The sequence below is a fragment of the Bombina bombina genome, chromosome 3, assembly GCF_027579735.1.
Source record: "Bombina bombina isolate aBomBom1 chromosome 3, aBomBom1.pri, whole genome shotgun sequence".
NCBI lineage: Eukaryota > Metazoa > Chordata > Amphibia > Anura > Bombinatoridae > Bombina > Bombina bombina.
Genome location: NC_069501.1, coordinates 672,962,505 through 672,982,865, shown reverse-complemented (window position 1 = coordinate 672,982,865; position 20,361 = coordinate 672,962,505). Strand labels below are relative to the sequence as shown.

The 20,361-nt window shown below is 39.2% G+C and overlaps 1 protein-coding gene across 4 annotated transcripts in view; it reads right to left on the bottom strand.

Moving 5' to 3' along the window:
• Positions 1-14,679: 14,679 nt before the first annotated feature.
• RAD51D (RAD51 paralog D) overlaps positions 14,680-20,361 on the bottom strand; it is an 82,751-nt gene continuing 77,069 nt past the window's right edge. For 3 of the 4 annotated variants that reach the window (XM_053707429.1, XM_053707427.1, XM_053707428.1), the window contains 5 exons: positions 19,822-19,917; positions 19,600-19,690; positions 18,960-19,030; positions 18,666-18,824; positions 14,680-14,985 (listed from right to left, as the gene is read on the bottom strand). In XM_053707429.1, the coding sequence (XP_053563404.1) occupies positions 14,902-14,985; positions 18,666-18,824; positions 18,960-19,030; positions 19,600-19,690; positions 19,822-19,917 (501 nt within the window). In that variant the 3' untranslated portion in view covers positions 14,680-14,901. The remainder of the gene's footprint in view (positions 14,986-18,665; positions 18,825-18,959; positions 19,031-19,599; positions 19,691-19,821; positions 19,918-20,361) is intronic. The other variant, XM_053707430.1, reaches the window with a different exon arrangement.

Genomic DNA, 20,361 nt, shown 5'->3' with positions numbered 1-20,361 from the left:
ATAATAGCTTGTTCTATGGCTAGTTACCACCCAAGAAGCAGCCTCTTTTTGCTCAACATGTGCCTTTCACAAAGAAAAACTTTCCTGAAGCATATCAGTCTGATCCTGACTTCACAGTACAGTCCAGCACCGAAATACCAGGCAATTCTTCTCTGAACGGGAGAAACAGCAAAACCCCAGACGTACGTTTCGGCCTATTGTGGGCCTCGTCAGTGAGGTGCAGCCATATCCCCCTAGGCACACTGAGCAACGGGTCCACGTCTGGATTCCCGCATCACACTTAGGGAGACTTCCCAAAATGTCATAATTTGCATAAATTAAAAGAGAGAAGCGCTCAACCTGGAAACGAACAATAGCATAATAGCTTGTTCTATGGCTAGTTACCACCCAAGAAGCAGCCTCTTTTTGCTCAACATGTGCCTTTCACAAAGAAAAACTTTCCTGAAGCATATCAGTCTGATCCTGACTTCACAGTACAGTCCAGCACCGAAATACCAGGCAATTCTTCTCTGAACGGGAGAAACAGCAAAACCCCAGACGTACGTTTCGGCCTATTGTGGGCCTCGTCAGTGAGGTGCAGCCATATCCCCCTAGGCACACTGAGCAACGGGTCCACGTCTGGATTCCCGCATCACACTTAGGGAGACTTCCCAAAATGTCATAATTTGCATAAATTAAAAGAGAGAAGCGCTCAACCTGGAAACGAACAATAGCATAATAGCTTGTTCTATGGCTAGTTACCACCCAAGAAGCAGCCTCTTTTTGCTCAACATGTGCCTTTCACAAAGAAAAACTTTCCTGAAGCATATCAAAAAGTTACAAGCTCTTTTACCTTACCAGCCCTGAACAGGGCCCTTTGCGGGGCATGCCCCAAGGATTTCAGCTCTTTTGCCTGTAAAAAAAAACATACAATACCCCCCCCCAACATTACAACCCACCACCCACATACCCCTAATCTAACCCAAACCCCCCTTAAATAAACCTAACACTAAGCCCCTGAAGATCTTCCTACCTTGTCTTCACCATCCAGGTATCACCGATCCGTCCTGGCTCCAAGATCTTCATCCAACCCAAGCGGGGGTTGGCGATCCATAATCCGGTCCAGAAGAGGCTCCAAAGTCTTCCTCCTATCCGGCAAGAAGAGGACATCCGGACCGGCAAACATCTTCTCCAAGCGGCATCTTCGATCTTCTTCCATCCGGAGCGAAGCGGCAGGATCCTGAAGACATCCAGCGCGGAACATCCATCCGGACCGACGACTGAACGACGAATGACTGTTCCTTTAAGGGACGTCATCCAAGATGGCGTCCCTCGAATTCCGATTGGCTGATAGGATTCTATCAGCCAATCGGAATTAAGGTAGGAATTTTCTGATTGGCTGATGGAATCAGCCAATCAGAATCTAGTTCAATCCGATTGGCCGATCCAATCAGCCAATCAGATTGAGCTCGCATTCTATTGGCTGATCGGAACAGCCAATAGAATGCGAGCTCAATCTGATTGGCTGATTGGATCAGCCAATCGGATTGAACTTGATTCTGATTGGCTGATTCCATCAGCCAATCAGAAAATTCCTACCTTAATTCCGATTGGCTGATAGAATCCTATCAGCCAATCGGAATTCGAGGGACGCCATCTTGGATGACGTCCCTTAAAGGAACAGTCATTCGTCGTTCAGTCGTCGGTCCGGATGGATGTTCCGCGCTGGATGTCTTCAGGATCCTGCCGCTTCGCTCCGGATGGAAGAAGATCGAAGATGCCGCTTGGAGAAGATGTTTGCCGGTCCGGATGTCCTCTTCTTGCCGGATAGGAGGAAGACTTTGGAGCCTCTTCTGGACCGGATTATGGATCGCCAACCCCCGCTTGGGTTGGATGAAGATCTTGGAGCCAGGACGGATCGGTGATACCTGGATGGTGAAGACAAGGTAGGAAGATCTTCAGGGGCTTAGTGTTAGGTTTATTTAAGGGGGGTTTGGGTTAGATTAGGGGTATGTGGGTGGTGGGTTGTAATGTTGGGGGGGGGGGTATTGTATGTTTTTTTTTACAGGCAAAAGAGCTGAAATCCTTGGGGCATGCCCCGCAAAGGGCCCTGTTCAGGGCTGGTAAGGTAAAAGAGCTTGTAACTTTTTTAATTTAGAATAGGGTAGGGAATTTTTTATTTTGGGGGGCTTTGTTATTTTATTAGGGGGCTTAGAGTAGGTGCAATTAGTTTAAAATTGTTGTAATATTTTTCTTATGTTTGTAAATATTTTTTTATTTTCTGTAACTTAGTTCTTTTTTATTTTTTGTACTTTAGCTAGTTTATTTAATTGTATTTATTTGTAGGAATTGTGTTTAATTAATTTATTGATAGTGTAGTGTTAGGTTAATTGTAGGTAATTGTAGGTAGTTTATTTAATTATTTTATTGATAGGGTAGTGTTAGGTTTAATTATAACTTAGGTTAGGATTTATTTTACAGGTAAATTTGTTATTATTTTAACTAGGTAACTATTAAATAGTTCTTAACTATTTAATAGCTATTGTACCTGGTTAAAATAATTACAAAGTTGCCTGTAAAAACAGAATTTATGTTTACCTGATAAATTTCTTTCTCCAACGGTGTGTCCGGTCCACGGCGTCATCCTTACTTGTGGGATATTCTCTTCCCCAACAGGAAATGGCAAAGAGCCCAGCAAAGCTGGTCACATGATCCCTCCTAGGCTCCGCCTACCCCAGTCATTCGACCGACGTTAAGGAGGAATATTTGCATAGGAGAAACCATATGGTACCGTGGTGACTGTAGTTAAAGAAAATAAAATATCAGACCTGATTAAAAAAACCAGGGCGGGCCGTGGACCGGACACACCGTTGGAGAAAGAAATTTATCAGGTAAACATAAATTCTGTTTTCTCCAACATCGGTGTGTCCGGTCCACGGCGTCATCCTTACTTGTGGGAACCAATACCAAAGCTTTAGGACACGGATGAAGGGAGGGAGCAAATCAGGTCACCTAAATGGAAGGCACCACGGCTTGCAAAACCTTTCTCCCAAAAATAGCCTCAGAAGAAGCAAAAGTATCAAACTTGTAAAATTTGGTAAAAGTGTGCAGTGAAGACCAAGTCGCTGCCCTACATATCTGATCAACAGAAGCCTCGTTCTTGAAGGCCCATGTGGAAGCCACAGCCCTAGTGGAATGAGCTGTGATTCTTTCGGGAGGCTGCCGTCCGGCAGTCTCGTAAGCCAATCTGATGATGCTTTTAATCCAAAAAGAGAGAGAGGTAGAAGTTGCTTTTTGACCTCTCCTTTTACCTGAATAAACAACAAACAAGGAAGATGTTTGTCTAAAATCCTTTGTAGCATCTAAATAGAATTTTAGAGCGCGAACAACATCCAAATTGTGTAACAAACGTTCCTTCTTTGAAACTGGTTTTGGACACAGAGAAGGTACGATAATCTCCTGGTTAATGTTTTTGTTAGAAACAACTTTTGGAAGAAAACCAGGTTTAGTACGTAAAACCACCTTATCTGCATGGAACACCAGATAAGGAGGAGAACACTGCAGAGCAGATAATTCTGAGACTCTTCTAGCAGAAGAAATCGCAACTAAAAACAAAACTTTCCAAGATAATAACTTAATATCAACGGAATGTAAGGGTTCAAACGGAACCCCCTGAAGAACTGAAAGAACTAAATTGAGACTCCAAGGAGGAGTCAAGGGTTTGTAAACAGGCTTGATTCTAACCAGAGCCTGAACAAAGGCTTGAACATCTGGCACAGCTGCCAGCTTTTTGTGAAGTAATACCGACAAGGCAGAAATCTGTCCCTTCAGGGAACTTGCAGATAATCCTTTTTCCAATCCTTCTTGAAGGAAGGATAGAATCCTAGGAATCTTAACCTTGTCCCAAGGGAATCCTTTAGATTCACACCAACAGATATATTTTTTCCAAATTTTGTGGTAAATCTTTCTAGTCACAGGCTTTCTGGCCTGAACAAGAGTATCGATAACAGAATCTGAGAATCCTCGCTTCGATAAAATCAAGCGTTCAATCTCCAAGCAGTCAGCTGGAGTGAAACCAGATTCGGATGTTCGAACGGACCCTGAACAAGAAGGTCTCGTCTCAAAGGTAGCTTCCAAGGTGGAGCCGATGACATATTCACCAGATCTGCATACCAAGTCCTGCGTGGCCACGCAGGAGCTATCAAGATCACCGACGCCCTCTCCTGCTTGATCCTGGCTATCAGCCTGGGGATGAGAGGAAATGGCGGGAACACATAAGCTAGTTTGAAGGTCCAAGGTGCTACTAGTGCATCCACTAGAGCCGCCTTGGGATCCCTGGATCTGGCCCCGTAGCAAGGAACTTTGAAGTTCTGACGAGAGGCCATCAGATCCATGTCTGGAATGCCCCACAGGTGAGTGACTTGGGCAAAGATTTCCGGATGGAGTTCCCACTCCCCCGGATGCAATGTCTGCCGACTCAGAAAATCCGCTTCCCAATTTTCCACTCCTGGGATGTGGATAGCAGACAGGTGGCAGGAGTGAGACTCCGCCCAAAGAATAATTTTGGTTACTTCTTCCATCGCTAGGGAACTCCTTGTTCCCCCCTGATGGTTGATGTACGCAACAGTCGTCATGTTGTCTGATTGAAACCGTATGAACCTGGTCCTCGCAAGCTGGGGCCAGGCCTGGAGAGCATTGAATATCGCTCTCAGTTCCAGAATATTTATCGGTAGAAGAGATTCTTCCCGAGACCAAAGACCCTGAGCTTTCAGGGATCCCCAGACCGCGCCCCAGCCTATCAGACTGGCGTCGGTCGTGACAATGACCCACTCTGGTCTGTGGAACATCATCCCTTGAGACAGATTGTCCAGGGACAGCCACCAACGGAGTGAGTCTCTGGTTCTCTGATTTACTTGTATCTTCGGAGACAAGTCTGTATAGTCCCCATTCCACTGACTGAGCATGCACAGTTGTAATGGTCTTAGATGAATGCGCGCAAAAGGAACTATGTCCATCGCCGCCACCATCAACCCGATCACTTCCATGCACTGAGCTATGGAAGGAAGAGGAACGGAATGAAGTATCCGACAAGAGTCCAGAAGCTTTGTTTTTCTGGCCTCTGTTAGAAAGATCCTCATTTCTAAGGAGTCTATAATTGTTCCCAAGAAGGGAACCCTTGTTGACGGGGATAGAGAACTCTTTTCCACGTTCACTTTCCAGCCGTGAGATCTGAGAAAGGCCAGGACAATGTCCGTGTGAGCCTTTGCTTGAGGAAGGGACGACGCTTGAATCAGAATGTCGTCCAGGTAAGGTACTACTGCAATGCCCCTTGGTCTTAGCACCGCTAGAAGGGACCCTAGTACCTTTGTGAAAATCCTTGGAGCAGTGGCTAATCCGAAAGGAAGCGCCACGAACTGGTAATGTTTGTCCAGGAATGCAAACCTTAGGAACCGATGATGTTCCTTGTGGATAGGAATATGTAGATACGCATCCTTTAAATCCACCGTGGTCATGAATTGACCTTCTTGGATGGAAGGAAGGATAGTTCGAATGGTTTCCATCTTGAACGATGGGACCTTGAGAAATTTGTTTAAGATCTTGAGATCTAGGATTGGTCTGAACGTTCCCTCTTTTTTGGGAACTATGAACAGATTGGAGTAGAACCCCATCCCTTGTTCTCTTAATGGAACAGGATGAATCACTCCCATTTTTAACAGGTCTTCTACACAATGTAAGAACGCCTGTCTTTTTATGTGGTCTGAAGACAACTGCGACCTGTGGAACCTCCCCCTTGGGGGAAGTCCCTTGAATTCCAGAAGATAACCCTGGGAGACTATTTCTAGCGCCCAAGGATCCAGAACATCTCTTGCCCAAGCCTGAGCGAAGAGAGAGAGTCTGCCCCCCACCAGATCCGGTCCCGGATCGGGGGCCAATATTTCATGCTGTCTTGGTAGCAGTGGCAGGTTTCTTGGCCTGCTTTCCCTTGTTCCAGCCTTGCATTGGTCTCCAAGCTGGCTTGGCCTGAGAAGTATTACCCTCTTGCTTAGAGGACGTAGCACCTTGGGCTGGTCCGTTTTTACGAAAGGGACGAAAATTAGGTCTATTTTTTGCCTTGAAAGGCCGATCCTGAGGAAGGGCGTGGCCCTTACCCCCAGTGATATCAGAGATAATCTCTTTCAAGTCAGGACCAAACAACGTTTTCCCCTTGAAAGGAATGTTTAGTAGCTTGTTCTTGGAAGACGCATCAGCCGACCAAGATTTCAACCAAAGCGCTCTGCGCGCCACAATAGCAAACCCAGAGTTCTTAGCCGCTAACTTAGCCAATTGCAAAGAGGCGTCTAGAGTGAAAGAATTAGCCAATTTGAGAGCATTGATTCTGTCCATAATCTCCTCATAAGGAGGAGAGTCACTATCGAGCACCTTAAGCAGTTCATCAAACCAGAAATATGCGGCAGTAGTGACAGGGACAATGCATGAAATGGGTTGTAGAAGGTAACCCTGCTGAACAAACATCTTTTTAAGCAAACCTTCTAATTTTTTATCCATAGGATCTTTGAAAGCACAACTATCCTCTATGGGAATAGTGGTGCGTTTGTTTAAAGTAGAAACCGCTCCCTCGACCTTGGGGACTGACTGCCATAAGTCCTTTCTGGGGTCGACCATAGGAAACAATTTTTTAAATATGGGGGGAGGGACGAAAGGAATACCGGGCCTTTCCCATTCTTTATTAACAATGTCCGCCACCCGCTTGGGTATAGGAAAAGCTTCTGGGAGCCCCGGCACCTCTAGGAACTTGTCCATTTTACATAGTTTCTCTGGGATGACTAAATTTTCACAATCATCCAGAGTGGATAATACCTCCTTAAGCAAAATGCGGAGATGTTCCAATTTAAATTTAAATGTAATCACATCAGATTCAGCCTGCTGAGAAATGTTCCCTAAATCAGTAATTTCTCCCTCAGACAAAACCTCCCTGGCCCCCTCAGATTGGGTTAGGGGCCCTTCAGAGATATTAATATCAGCGTCGTCATGCTCTTCAGTAACTAAAACAGAGCAGCCACGTTTACGCTGACAAGGGTTCATTTTGGCTAAAATGTTTTTGACAGAATTATCCATTACAGCCGTTAATTGTTGCATAGTAAGGAGTATTGGCGCGCTAGATGTACTAGGGGCCTCCTGAGTGGGCAAGACTCGTGTAGACGAAGGAGGGAATGATGCAGTACCATGCTTACTCCCCTCACTTGAGGAATCATCTTGGGCATCATTGTCATTATCACATAAATCACATTTATTTAAATGAATAGGAATTCTGGCTTCCCCACATTCAGAACACAGTCTATCTGGTAGTTCAGACATGTTAAACAGGCATAAACTTGATCAGAAAGTACAAAAAACGTTTTAAAATAAAACCGTTACTGTCACTTTAAATTTTAAACTGAACACACTTTATTACTGCAATTGCGAAAAAACATGAAGGAATTGTTCAAAATTCACCAAATTTTCACCACAGCGTCTTAAAGCCTTGAAAATATTGCACACCAATTTTGGAAGCTTTAACCCTTAAAATAACGGAACCGGAGCCGTTTTAAGCTTTAAACCCCTTTACAGTCCCTGGTATCTGCTTTGCTGAGACCCAACCAAACCCAAAGGGGAATACGATACCAAATGACGCCTTCAGAAGTCTTTTATAAGTATCAGAGCTCCTCTCACATGCGACTGCATGCCATGCCTCTCAAAAACAAGTGCGCAACACCGGCGCGAAAATGAGACTCTGCCTATGCTTTGGGAAAGCCCCTAAAGAATAAGGTGTCTAAAACAGTGCCTGCCGATATTATTATATCAAAATACCCAGATAAAATGATTCCTCAAGGCTAAATATGTGTTAATAATCAATCGATTTAGCCCAGAAAAAGTCTACAGTTTAAATAAGCCCTTGTGAAGCCCTTATTTACAATCGTAATAAACATGGCTTACCGGATCCCATAGGGAAAATGACAGCTTCCAGCATTACATCGTCTTGTTAGAATGTGTCATACCTCAAGCAGCAAGGGACTGCAAACTGTTCCCCCAACTGAAGTTAATTGCTCTCAACAGTCCTGTGTGGAACAGCCATGGATTTTAGTTACGGTTGCTAAAATCATTTTCCTCATACAAACAGAATTCTTCATCTCTTTTCTGTTTCTGAGTAAATAGTACGTACCAGCACTATTTGAAAATAACAAACTCTTGATTGAATAATGAAAAACTACAGTTAAACACTAAAAAACTCTAAGCCATCTCCGTGGAGATGTTGCCTGTACAACGGCAAAGAGAATGACTGGGGTAGGCGGAGCCTAGGAGGGATCATGTGACCAGCTTTGCTGGGCTCTTTGCCATTTCCTGTTGGGGAAGAGAATATCCCACAAGTAAGGATGACGCCGTGGACCGGACACACCTATGTTGGAGAAATAAATATTAATCCTAAAATAGCTATAATATAATTATAATTTATATTGTAGCTATATTAGGATTTATTTTACAGGTAAGTATTTAGCTTTAAATAGGAATAAGTTATTTAATAAGAGTTAATTTATTTCATTAGATAAAAATTATATTTAACTTAGGGGGGTGTTAGTGTTAGGGTTAGACTTAGCTTTAGGGGTTAATACATTTATTAGAATAGCGGTGAGCTCCGGTCGGCAGATTAGGGGTTAATAATTGAAGTTAGGTGTCGGCGATGTTAGGGAGGGCAGATTAGGGGTTAATACTATTTATGATAGGGTTAGTGAGGCGGATTAGGGGTTAATACATTTATTATAGTAGCGCTCAGGTCCGCTCGGCAGATTAGGGGTTAATAAGTGTAGGCAGGTGTCGGCGACGTTGAGGGGGGCAGATTAGGGGTTAATAAATATAATATAGGGGTCGGCGATGTTAGGGGCAGCAGATTAGGGGTACATAGGGATAACGTAGGTGGCGGCGATTTGCGGTCGGAAGATTAGGGGTTAATTATTTTAAGTAGCTGGCGGCGACGTTGTGGGGGGCAAGTTAGGGTTTAATAAATGTAATACAGGGGTCGGCGGGGTTAGGGGCAGCAGATTAGGGGTACATAAATATAACGTAGGTGGCAGTCGGCAGATTAGGGGTTAAAAATTTTAATCGAGTGGCGGCGGTGTGGGGGGACCTCGGTTTAGGGGTACATAGGTAGTTTATGGGTGTTAGTGTACTTTAGGGTACAGTAGTTAAGAGCTTTATGAACCGGCGTTAGCCAGAAAGCTCTTAACTCCTGCTATTTTCAGGCGGCTGGAATCTTGTCGTTAGAGCTCTAACGCTCACTTCAGAAACGACTCTAAATACCAGCGTTAGAAAGATCCCATTGAAAATATAGGCTACGCAAATGGCGTAGGGGGATCTGCGGTATGGAAAAGTCGCGGCTGTAAAGTGAGCGTTAGACCCTTTAATCACTGACTCCAAATACCAGCGGGCGGCCAAAACCAGCGTTAGGAGCCTCTAACGCTGGTTTTGACGGCTACCGCCGAACTCCAAATCTAGGCCTAAGAGTGGAAATTATAGAGGTTTTGAATCATTTATATAATAACTATTATACTAAGAATCAATCGATGTCAAAGATATTTACTGCTTCTTTGATTACGCTAATCTTAAAGAAAGACAAAAATCCTACTGACCTACTAAATGTAGATTATAAAATACTTACCTCTATTGTGGCAAATAGACTTAAAAAATGTCTAAATGTGATTATCCATGAGGATCAGTCTGGAGTTATGGTTGGTAAATCCCCAACTAAAAATACGAGGAAAGTAGCTCTTTGGTTGGACCTTTTTTGGAATGATTTGTATAAAAAAAATAGAAAATGGTGATACAAATTTTGCAATTTTAACAGTAGACGCAGAGAAAGCGTTTTATTCTGTAATATGAGATCACCTATACTCATCACTCCAAAATGTTGGGTTCTCAGGCCATTTCACTTCTTTTGTTAAAGCAATCTATAACCACCCAGTTTGATCTATTATGGTAAATGGCTGCCTCACCTCAAATTTAATTTTAAATGAAGGGACAGGACAGGGGTGCCCACTCTCCCCTCTTATTTAATCTTGCTCTCGAACCGTTGGCTATACTTTTTAGGCAAGAACTAAAGGGAATTAGACTAGAAAAGAAGGAACTAATACTTACCCTGTATGCCGATGATCTCTTATTATTCCTCAAAAATACAAAGATTAGTATCCCCTTATGCCTCCAGATCTTTGACATATTCAGCTCAATATCAGGACATAAAATTAATATATCCAAAACAGAAATTTTATGGCTATCCAAGCATAAAAATAGTTACCACCATCATCCATTCAGAGAAGTAGAATCAATAAGATATCTTGGAATCCTATTTCATAAGAACCCAAACAATTGGTATAAATTTAACTATACAAACTTTTTGTAAAGGCACAAGCTAGGCTATACAGATAGCAATCATTTCCCATATCCTTCTCAGCGAAAGTAATGTTAATCAAAATTATCTTACTTCCCCAATTGCTATACATAATACAAAATTTACCATTGTTTATCTCTAATAAAGATATTAAATCCTTTTACAGAGCATGTGCTACCTTTATATGGGCTGGGAAAAGACACATACTATCAATACATAAATTATCACAACTCACGAGCTTTGGCGGGTTTTCCTTCCTGGGTATTAAATCCTATAATATTACTACTTTAGCCAGATATGCAGTGGATTGACTTACCAAAGAGAATTTTTAAGAAAAACCAACTCCCAGCAAACATTCAAAATAGAGATATAATATGGAATACTATTATTGCTTGGCAGATGCTATGCACTATGCTAGGAATAAATTATAAAATCTCTTCTTTTCTTACAATTAGGGGTAACCCAAATTTTGTCCTCAGGTTAAATTCGCAGGTCTTTAGATCCTGGGAACAGAAAGGCTTGGTTTTCGTAAACCAAATTTTAGATAGTAATAAACAGATTAAATATTTTGAAGCTATCTCTCGAGAATATAATATTTCTAACAAATCTTTTTTCGCTTATTTGCAAATCAGGCATTTTATATCCTTTAATATAGAAATTACACAAAGGTTGTGTGGATTAGGAGAGTTGGGGGATTATATTAGACTTTATCAAAAGGGATGTCATTCATCTTATTCTCTCTACAAAATATGCTTAACTAAATACAGTAAAGATTTTCTTGAGGTACTTCAGGCTAAGTGGGTAAATTATTTCCCTGGTCTTGAGGTTAGAGATTTAAAAGATAGCATTACATGGATTGGGAATGCACCAATTTCCAATACATGGAAGGAATCGCACATTAAATTATTAGATAATACCTATATTACCCCTCACCAAAGTTAAGCTAAGTGGAAAAAAGATGAGAATATAACTTGCATTAGATGCAACTTCTCTCAGGCAGATATCATGCATTGTCTGTGGTATTGTCCAAAAATAAATCAATTCTGGAAAAAAGTCTGTTTTTGGTTAAACAAAACTATGTTCAAATTATAATACATCAGAAGGAAATCATTTTTCTACACAATCGAATAGACAAAAATCTAATCTAATCTAATCAATACTTCTATCATGATAGGACGCAATTTAATCTTAAAGAATTGGAAGAGTAGAAAAGCACCTACCTTATCTATGCTCAAGAGATAGGTATTTCTATTTTCTTTCTGAAGTGGCTCAACATTTTTCTTTCATTTCCAACAACCACCCATTACATATTTACCCTACAATTACATAGTTCTGAAGCATTTCAGTATTTGGCGTTAAGGGAGATTTTTCGTCCAGTATGGGCATTTGGTTAAATTCTCGAGATTCCTAGGGTGGCAAGAGGAGGTGATATATATCAATTTTTTTTCTCTTTTTTTTCCTCTCTCTGTCATTTTTTCCCCTCTTTTCCCTCCACCGGAATTAATGCTGAGGGCAAAGGAGTCGAAGCGAGGAAAGTAAATAAAGAGACTTAATCCTAACCTATTATCTCGCTCCATTGTTTAGTTGAGATCATGGAAACTTTGTTAAGGTATTAAGTATGTCATAGGAATACTCCCCTTAAAGGTGGAGGGATGAAGGGGAGGGTTTTTATTAATTGTTGTGTTATATTTCTTTTTCTAGATATAAAAAATGTGAAAAGCACTAACAGTATATACATTAGTTTTGACCTTTTTTTTCTTGTTTTCGGTAAAAGAGAGTTTCCTAGAGTAAAAAACTGTCTCAAGATTTATTCAATGGTATCTATTGCAATTTTTGTTGCCCTGCGTGGCTACTTATTACCTATGTTGTATACTTGTATATCTGTTGGCTTTAAATAAATAAATAAATAAATATAAAAAAAGAGATAGATATCAAAGGGTCACTTTAGTAAACTCTTCAAATTCTTAGAATTGGAAAACCTACAATTTTCAGAGTTAAATTGCAAAAAACCTCTCATTTGCGAGTATCAAACAAAACAGTGCTTTAACCCCTTACTTATCAGCAGCACATAGAAGTGAATTAGCAACACGCACAAATTAAAAGCAGGGTTGGAAAAATCCTTAGAGAGACAGTCATCAATCAATCCACTTATCTGTTCTCTTCAAACAACATTTCACTCTAGCTGCACTGTGCTAATGAAGTTTCACAGTGCAGTCAGAGCACTGTGCTGTTTGAACAGAACCGCCTGATGTGGAGTAGCTGCAAAGCAAAAGTGCTAATAGTTCTAGCACATATCCTGTTCTTTCTGTAGACATGCTGCATTTTCTGTGATGACATCGCACATCACAGTATGTTCTGCTTTGGGGCATGAAACACAATTTTTTTTATGTAATGATTCAGATAGAGCATGTAATTTTAAACAACTTTCTAATTTACTTCTATTAACAAATTGTCTTAGTTCTCTTGGTATATTTTGTTGAAACACAGGTACATAAGCTAAGGAGTGTGCACGTGTCTGAAGCACTTTATGTCAGAAGTCTTGGAAGAATGTTATCCATTTGCAAGAGCACTAAATGGCAGCACTATTTCCTGCCTTGTGGTGCTCCAGACATGTATCTCTTTTCATAAATGAATACCATGGGGACAAAGCAAATTTGGTAATATTGAAGGAAATTGGAAACTTTTTTTAAAAAATTGTGTGCTCTGTCTGAATCACAAAAGAAAATTTTTGGGTTTCATATAATTTAAAGGGACAGTCTAGTCCAAAAAAAACCTTTCATGATTGAGATAGGGTATGTGATTTTAAAAAATTTTCCAATTTACTTTTATCACCAATTTTGCTTTGTTCTTTTGATATTCTTTGTTTAAAGCTAAACCTAGGAAGTTCATATGCTAATATTTCTTAGACCTTGAAGGCCTCCTCTTTTCTGAATGCATTTAGACAGTTTTTCACCACTAGAGGGTGTTAGTTCATGTGTGACATATAGATAACACTGTGCTCACGCATGTCGAGTTACCTAGGAGCCAGCACTGATTGGCTAAAATGCAAGTATGCCAAAAGAACTGAAATATCAGGGCAGTTTGCAGAAGCTTAGATACAAGGTAATCACAGAGGTAAAAAGTATATTAATATAACTGTGTTGGTTATGCAAAACTAGGGAATGAGTAATAAAGGGATTATCTATCTTTTAAAACAATAACAATTCTGGTGTAGACTGTCCCTTTAAGTATATAGTAGACAGATCAGATATGTATTAAAGGGACACTAAACCCAAATTTTTTGTTTCATGATTCAGATAGATTATGCAATTTTAAGCAACTTTCTATTTTACTCCTCTTATAATTTTTTGTTTGTTCTCTTGCTATCTTTATTTAAAAAGCAGGAATGGAATGCATAGGAGCCGGCCCATTTTTGGTTGAGAACCTGGGTTATGCTTGCTTATTGGTGGCTAAATGTCAGTCACCAATAAGCAATCGCTATCCATGGTGCTGAACCTAAAATGAGCTGGCTGCTAAGATTTACATTCCTGCTTTTTAAATAAAGATAGCAAGAAAACGAAGAAAATTTTATAATAGGAGTAAATTAGAAAGTTGCTTAAAGGGACAGTATACACTCATTTTCATATAACTGCATGTAATAGACACTACTATAAAGAATAAGATGCACAGATACTGATATAAAAATCCAGTCTAAAAATGTTTAAAAACTTACTTAGAACCTCTTAGTTTAGCTCTGTTGAAAAGGTAGTTGGAAAGCCCACTGCAAGTGGCAAATAAGACACTCCCCCCCTCCCCCTTCTTTTGCATATGAAAAGACCCTTTACACAAACAGGAGCAAGCTGGAGAAGGTAGCTGACGGTATTCTTATAAAACTTTGGGGCTTGGTTAGGAGTCTGAAAATCAGAGCAATGTTATTTAAAAATAAGCAAAACTATACATTTTTAAAAAAAACAAAAAAAACAACTTTATGGGCTTTATAAATAGATCATCTACAAAACATTTATGCAAAGAAAAAATGAGTGTATAATGTCCCTTTAAAATGTCATGCTCTATCTGAATCATGAAAGAAAGAATGTGGGTTTAGTGTGACTTTAACTGGCAGTTTAAAAGTTGGTTATTGCCTTTTTTCTTAAATTTCTTTATTAACAATAATTGCATTTATTTAACCATTAAAACCAACTAGTGTATAATGCCCAGTGAAATTTACATGGAATAACCATAATATAAAATAAATTATAAGACCTTGAAATAGAATACAGATATTGAAAGCATATAGATGTAAATTAAGTTAATATAGTTGTTATGGCTTTATTGTTTCTCACTTATTAAAACCAATACAATGAAGAGAGATGACCTCTGTTGATTTCTCTTCTTCCTGGGAAAAAAAGTTTACAGCATGTTTCAAACACCAAGAACTTCCTTTGACACACAAGAAGGTTCTGTTATACAATTTATTTATAAAAGTGTTGTACTAGAACTTTAAACAGTCAAAATAGGATGTAACATTATGAGCAAGTTGCAGTTTCCCCACTGTTAGCCTCTAATGTCTCACAGAATCCAATGTCCAACTCTGTTTGCAGGTTGCTGGGCTGAAATAAAGAACATGTTTATACAATTAATAGTAACAAAAGGGAACACTATTTAAACACATCAAGTCTGAGGTAAAGATGCAGGATTTATACTAAAAGTCAATTCCCTTTCTTCATGTTCATTGTGACAATACGTGAAGCAAAAGATGAATAATTACCAATGGAGTGAGATTCATCTACAGACAGAATACAGAGATTCTGCGATCAATAGGAATCAGAAATATCCAGTGAATAAGGGAAATTAAAACTGTAAACAAGCAATGTTTCCCCCAAAACTTACCTCAGTATAATATAAAGCATTGCAATGACAGAACCTTGTAAATGTGTGAAATGAGGAAAAAGTATAAACTTTTCAAAGCTGCTCAAGTGAATCCTTATGTCTAGCTGCCCATGAGGCATCAACGTAAACGGTAGAAACTGTATTTACACCAAAAAGGTGGAGATTCAGCAACCAAATAATAAGCTAAGGTAACAACCAACAAACCCAAACAGGGAAAAAGGCTTTTAGTGTCTTAAAAACTTTTCTGTAGATTCAGTATGGAACAAAAAGAGTGTCAAATAGGTAATATTTAAATATCAGTAAATATTAATAATAATAAAAACTAATATAAGCCTTCAGTTCTCAATCTTTTACAATAGTATAATAAAATGTGGGCTGCTTCTGAAGACAACACATCCTTTTCACTAAAGTGGTCTTTTACAGAAATGCTTTGGCCAGGCCCAATACCAGATAAGGAAGTTTACAGGCTTGGGGAGGCAAGCAGTAAAATGGATTGTAGACACTTGAACATAAAACTTAAATAGCTTGATCATTGGCAATCTTGCTTAAGCTTCTCATGAACATTCTTGATCCTGAATACATAGGTAGGAACCTTCTTCCATCTGGGCGCCATGAGATTAACATAGGGCATTCCACAACATTTGATGAGGGTCAAGAAAACTGCAGGGTACAGAAACTATTCCCTGAAATAAAAAGACATTGTGTCTGAGGTAATCTGTGTCCCAGTTGTTCACCCAAAGATTCAGAAATGTAAAATCGGCCTATAATCCAATGCACACTGAAAGGCCAGCCAGGTTGGTTAATCAGAGGAACAAAATTCAATTAATTAATCTGAGTTTTATGGCATTTGTAGCGTGGTTCATCTTGCTTACCAAGGAAGAAGTAGGATGTTGCACTAACAAATTAGATATTGTTTTCAAAAGGACCAGTGACAGAGGAAGTGCACCTGTAATTACCCGATTCTCACAATCTTAACAAATTTAAAATCACTCCTTTATTTTGAGCCTTAAAGGGACACTTAACACCTGATAAAAATCATTAAAAAGAATGTTTTCTTTCACTGGGCCCCATCGGAAAGAGGAAGAGAGGTTAGAAAACAGAGGTTGAATATCTGTTTGACACCTACTACAATGGCCGCCCGAGTCTATCTAAGGTTTTGAATTTGGATAGTGGCTTAGTTAGTTAAGGGAATTTAGTTTAATATGTTTAGAAGGTTATTAATAAAATATTTTTTTTTTAAAATGAAAGCAAGAGAGAGTTTGAAGACAACAGCTTTATATTGTTTATGGTAAAACCAAGGAACTGCTAAGGCATCCACCATCTCCGCCTAAGGATCCCTGGAAGGTATCTGGCAAGCTTCTTGTTTAGACAGGAGGCCATCAGATCTATTTCTGGAAGACCCCACATCTGTACAAGATGAAAAAACACATCTGGATGGAGAGACCACTCCCCTGGATGTAACGTCTGACGGCTGAGATAATCCACTTCCCAATTGTCTACACCTGGGATATGAATTGCAGAAATTTGACAAGAGTTGGATTCCGCCCAAGAAAGTATCCAAGGTACTTCCTTCATTGCTGAAGGACTGCAAGTCCCTCCTTGATGATTAACATATGCCACTGTTGTGATATTGTCTGTTTGAAAACTAATGTAAAGTTCTCTCTTCAATAGAGGCCATGCCTGAAGAGCTCTGAAAATAGCACAGAGTTCTAAAATATTGATTGGCAACCTCGCTTCTTGAGGATACCAAACCCCTTGTGCTGTCAAAGACCCCCAGACAGCTCCCCAACCTGTGAGACTTGCATCTGTTTTGATCACAGTCCAGGTGGGACAAACAAATGAGGCCCCTTGAACAATAAGGTGATGGTATAAAAACCAAGTCAGAGAGAGTTGAGTGTTGGGATTTAAGTATATCAGTTGTGATATCTTAGTATAATCCCTGCACCATTGGTGCAACATACAAAGCTGTAGAGGTCTCGTATGAAAAGGAGCAAAGGGGATCGCGTCCAAAGCTGCAGTCATGAGACCAAAAACTTCAATGCTCATAGTCACTGAAGGCAATGATAGAGACTGAAGGTTTAGACAAGCTAAAACTAACTTTATTCGTATCGTCTGTCAGAGAAAGAGTCATGGACACTGAATCTATCTGGAAACCTAAAAAGGTGACCCTTGTCTGTGGAATCAAAAATCTCTTTTGTAAATTGATCCTCCAAACATGTTCTTGAAGAAACCACACTAGTTATTTTGTGTGAGATTCTGCTAAATGAAAAGATTGAGCTAGTACCAAGATATTGTCCAAATAAGGAAACACTGCAATACCCCGCTCTCTGATTACAGAAAGAAGGGTAGGAGAACCTTCAAAAAGATTCTTGGAGCTGCAGCTAGGCCAAACGGAAGAGCGACAAATTGATAATGCTTGTCTAGAAAAGAGAATCTCAGAAATCAATAGTGGTCTGGATGAATTGGAATGTACAATATACAATGTGAGGAGGAGGAGGCGCTATAACAAGCACTAGAAGTAAAAAACTATGGTATTAATATTTCTTACGTCAATGGTGCTTTGCCTTTCAATAGAATATTTAGTAGTTTGATGTAACAAATAGGTTTAGAATAGATATGGAGCATATAAATGAAGAATATAAATGAAAAGGACAATTTTTTAATCACTGAGGGTATTATCCTCACAAAGAAGGCACATTTTAAAATAGTGTTGCAACACTAAAAAACTTAAGAACTTGAAAAACTCTTAAAAACAAATTTGACCAACATTTCACCAGTTATATTACCGATCACAATATCGTTTTCAATTATAATTAAAACAGTCCTAAGAAAAAAGATAATTTCCTCTGATATAACAATATCTTAACGTTGCTGCTATTCCTTCAAGGTAAAAAAAAACTTGTTTCAAAGCTTGTAGACAGTTTGGGATCAGACTTTGATCTTTTAAGTGATATCGGCAACTGTGTATGGTTGAGCCTTCTACGGGATACACTTTAGTGCCCAAAAACATGTGATAATGTCTGAATATGTAGAGGCTAATGTGACTCAGATGTAATGCTGGATCTTTTCAACCGGTCTTATTACCGTGATACAGTTCCCCGATCAGCAGTCTGTCTGATTTTCCGTGCAGACTATCAAAGCGGTAATTGCCACGGTATTTTTTTGAGAACAATATTTCATATCAATGTGAAATGGACCTTCTTCTCCACTAGAGTCTCAAAATATTACTATTATGCATATAATATATGTGACTAACTGATTATACATAATATAATTCAATTGTAAAGAAAAGAAAACTTGGAAACAAAATGCCCAATAATAGAATGCATTTGTTAAACTATATTTAACAGCTTAGAGATAACAGGGAGCTTATGGACTCTAATTCTAGCTAAGATCTTACCTGTCGAGGTGATTTAAGAAGTGTTACAGAGCGATGTTGGCTCCCTTTAGCTTCTTCTGGTCTTCTCAATAGGATGCGAGTGCTAGGTACAAAACTCCATGATCGACCCAGAGCAGGGCGTATGCAATTGGCTCCATCTCTAGTGATATGATTTGTTACCTACAAATGCATTCTTCCATCAAGCACACAAAACAAATCTTATCGAACATAATGGATAATCTTATTCAAGAAACTATTTAAAAAAAATAATAAATTTAAATTTCAGGTGAAAGTGTAAATTCTCTGTAAACTTACAAAAACAGACAGATTGAATTCATGGGCTAGGGTCTGTAGTTCCCGTGCTAGATGCATCATTATGGCCATACCTAAACAAAAAACAAATAGTTCCTTAGATTCTACTGAAACTCTTTAACTTCATATACCTCACCTGACAACATTTACATTTCAGTTTGCCAATATTTTATTTTAGGACTCAAATAGTCACATATAGTTAATTTAATTCTACTATATTTTTACAGTATTATTTATATTTATTTGTATTAGTCTTAAAAGGACCACTAAAGTAAAAATTAAGCTTTCATGAATCAGATAGAACACACAATATTAAACAACTTTCCAATTCACATCCATTATCTTAATACACACAATCTTTTTATATGCACACTTTAAGAGGCACCAGCTTCTACTGAGCATGAGCACAGAATATACACCTATGCATTTTGTGATTGGCTGATGGATGTCACATAATGCAGTGGGAAGGAAAATAAAACTAACTGAAATTTTCAGAAAAAAACCCCTCTCATGTGAAATTCAAACCAAGTGCTTATGCATTATCTTTTTATTATGCATTTATTGATTATTCTGTTCTACTGTGCTTAGTGGTCCTTTAAGCAATTAAAAAAAGGATTTTGCGCATAAATATTTAACTACTGACCTTCAATCTGATGTCCTCCTAGAAGTGGGTAAATTACTGAACAGATTGAGTCAATGATCACAAGTCTCAGCGGATCTCCAGATCTCAACAACTGCAAAACATACAAAACTAATACAAATGTGTGTAGTAAAAAACAAAAACACTTGCACAGTGTATTTGCCTACTTATGTGTACATACTACACAAGCTGTACAAAAGCTATTTGAAGATAAAGCAGTCACACCTGTTGAGAAATACTTTGCCTTAAATCCTGTAGCACATCCAACATCTTGTAAGCTTCATAAACGTGGACCACTTCAATTCTCTTTAGTGCTTCTACCTGTGAGACAAATACTAACATGAAACTGGTTTGAAGTTCTTGATTTAGTTCTGTCCTCTTCTATTTTAATTAAACATAAAACACTACAAACACATAAACACATACATACAATGCTTCAAATTTCCACTAGTTTCCCTAGTCCTGGAAGAGTAAGATATATTTTGAGTAGACTAGTAACGGTTTTCTCTGTTGGCTAGTAACTTTTAATCCCGGACTAGTAAACTAGTGATATTTTTCTTATTAATATTAAACTTAATATTATGGCTGCCCTCCAAAAAAAAAAAAAAAAATACCAATGAATCGTGGGTTCTATCATTTGTGGTCAGGATAACCTAGTATGTGGCTTGATTCATGCCTGATCTGCCCGATTCTAGGCCTGCTGAAGCACCCCCCAGATCATCACAGATTCTCCACCAAATTTCACAGTGGGTCAGAGACACTGTG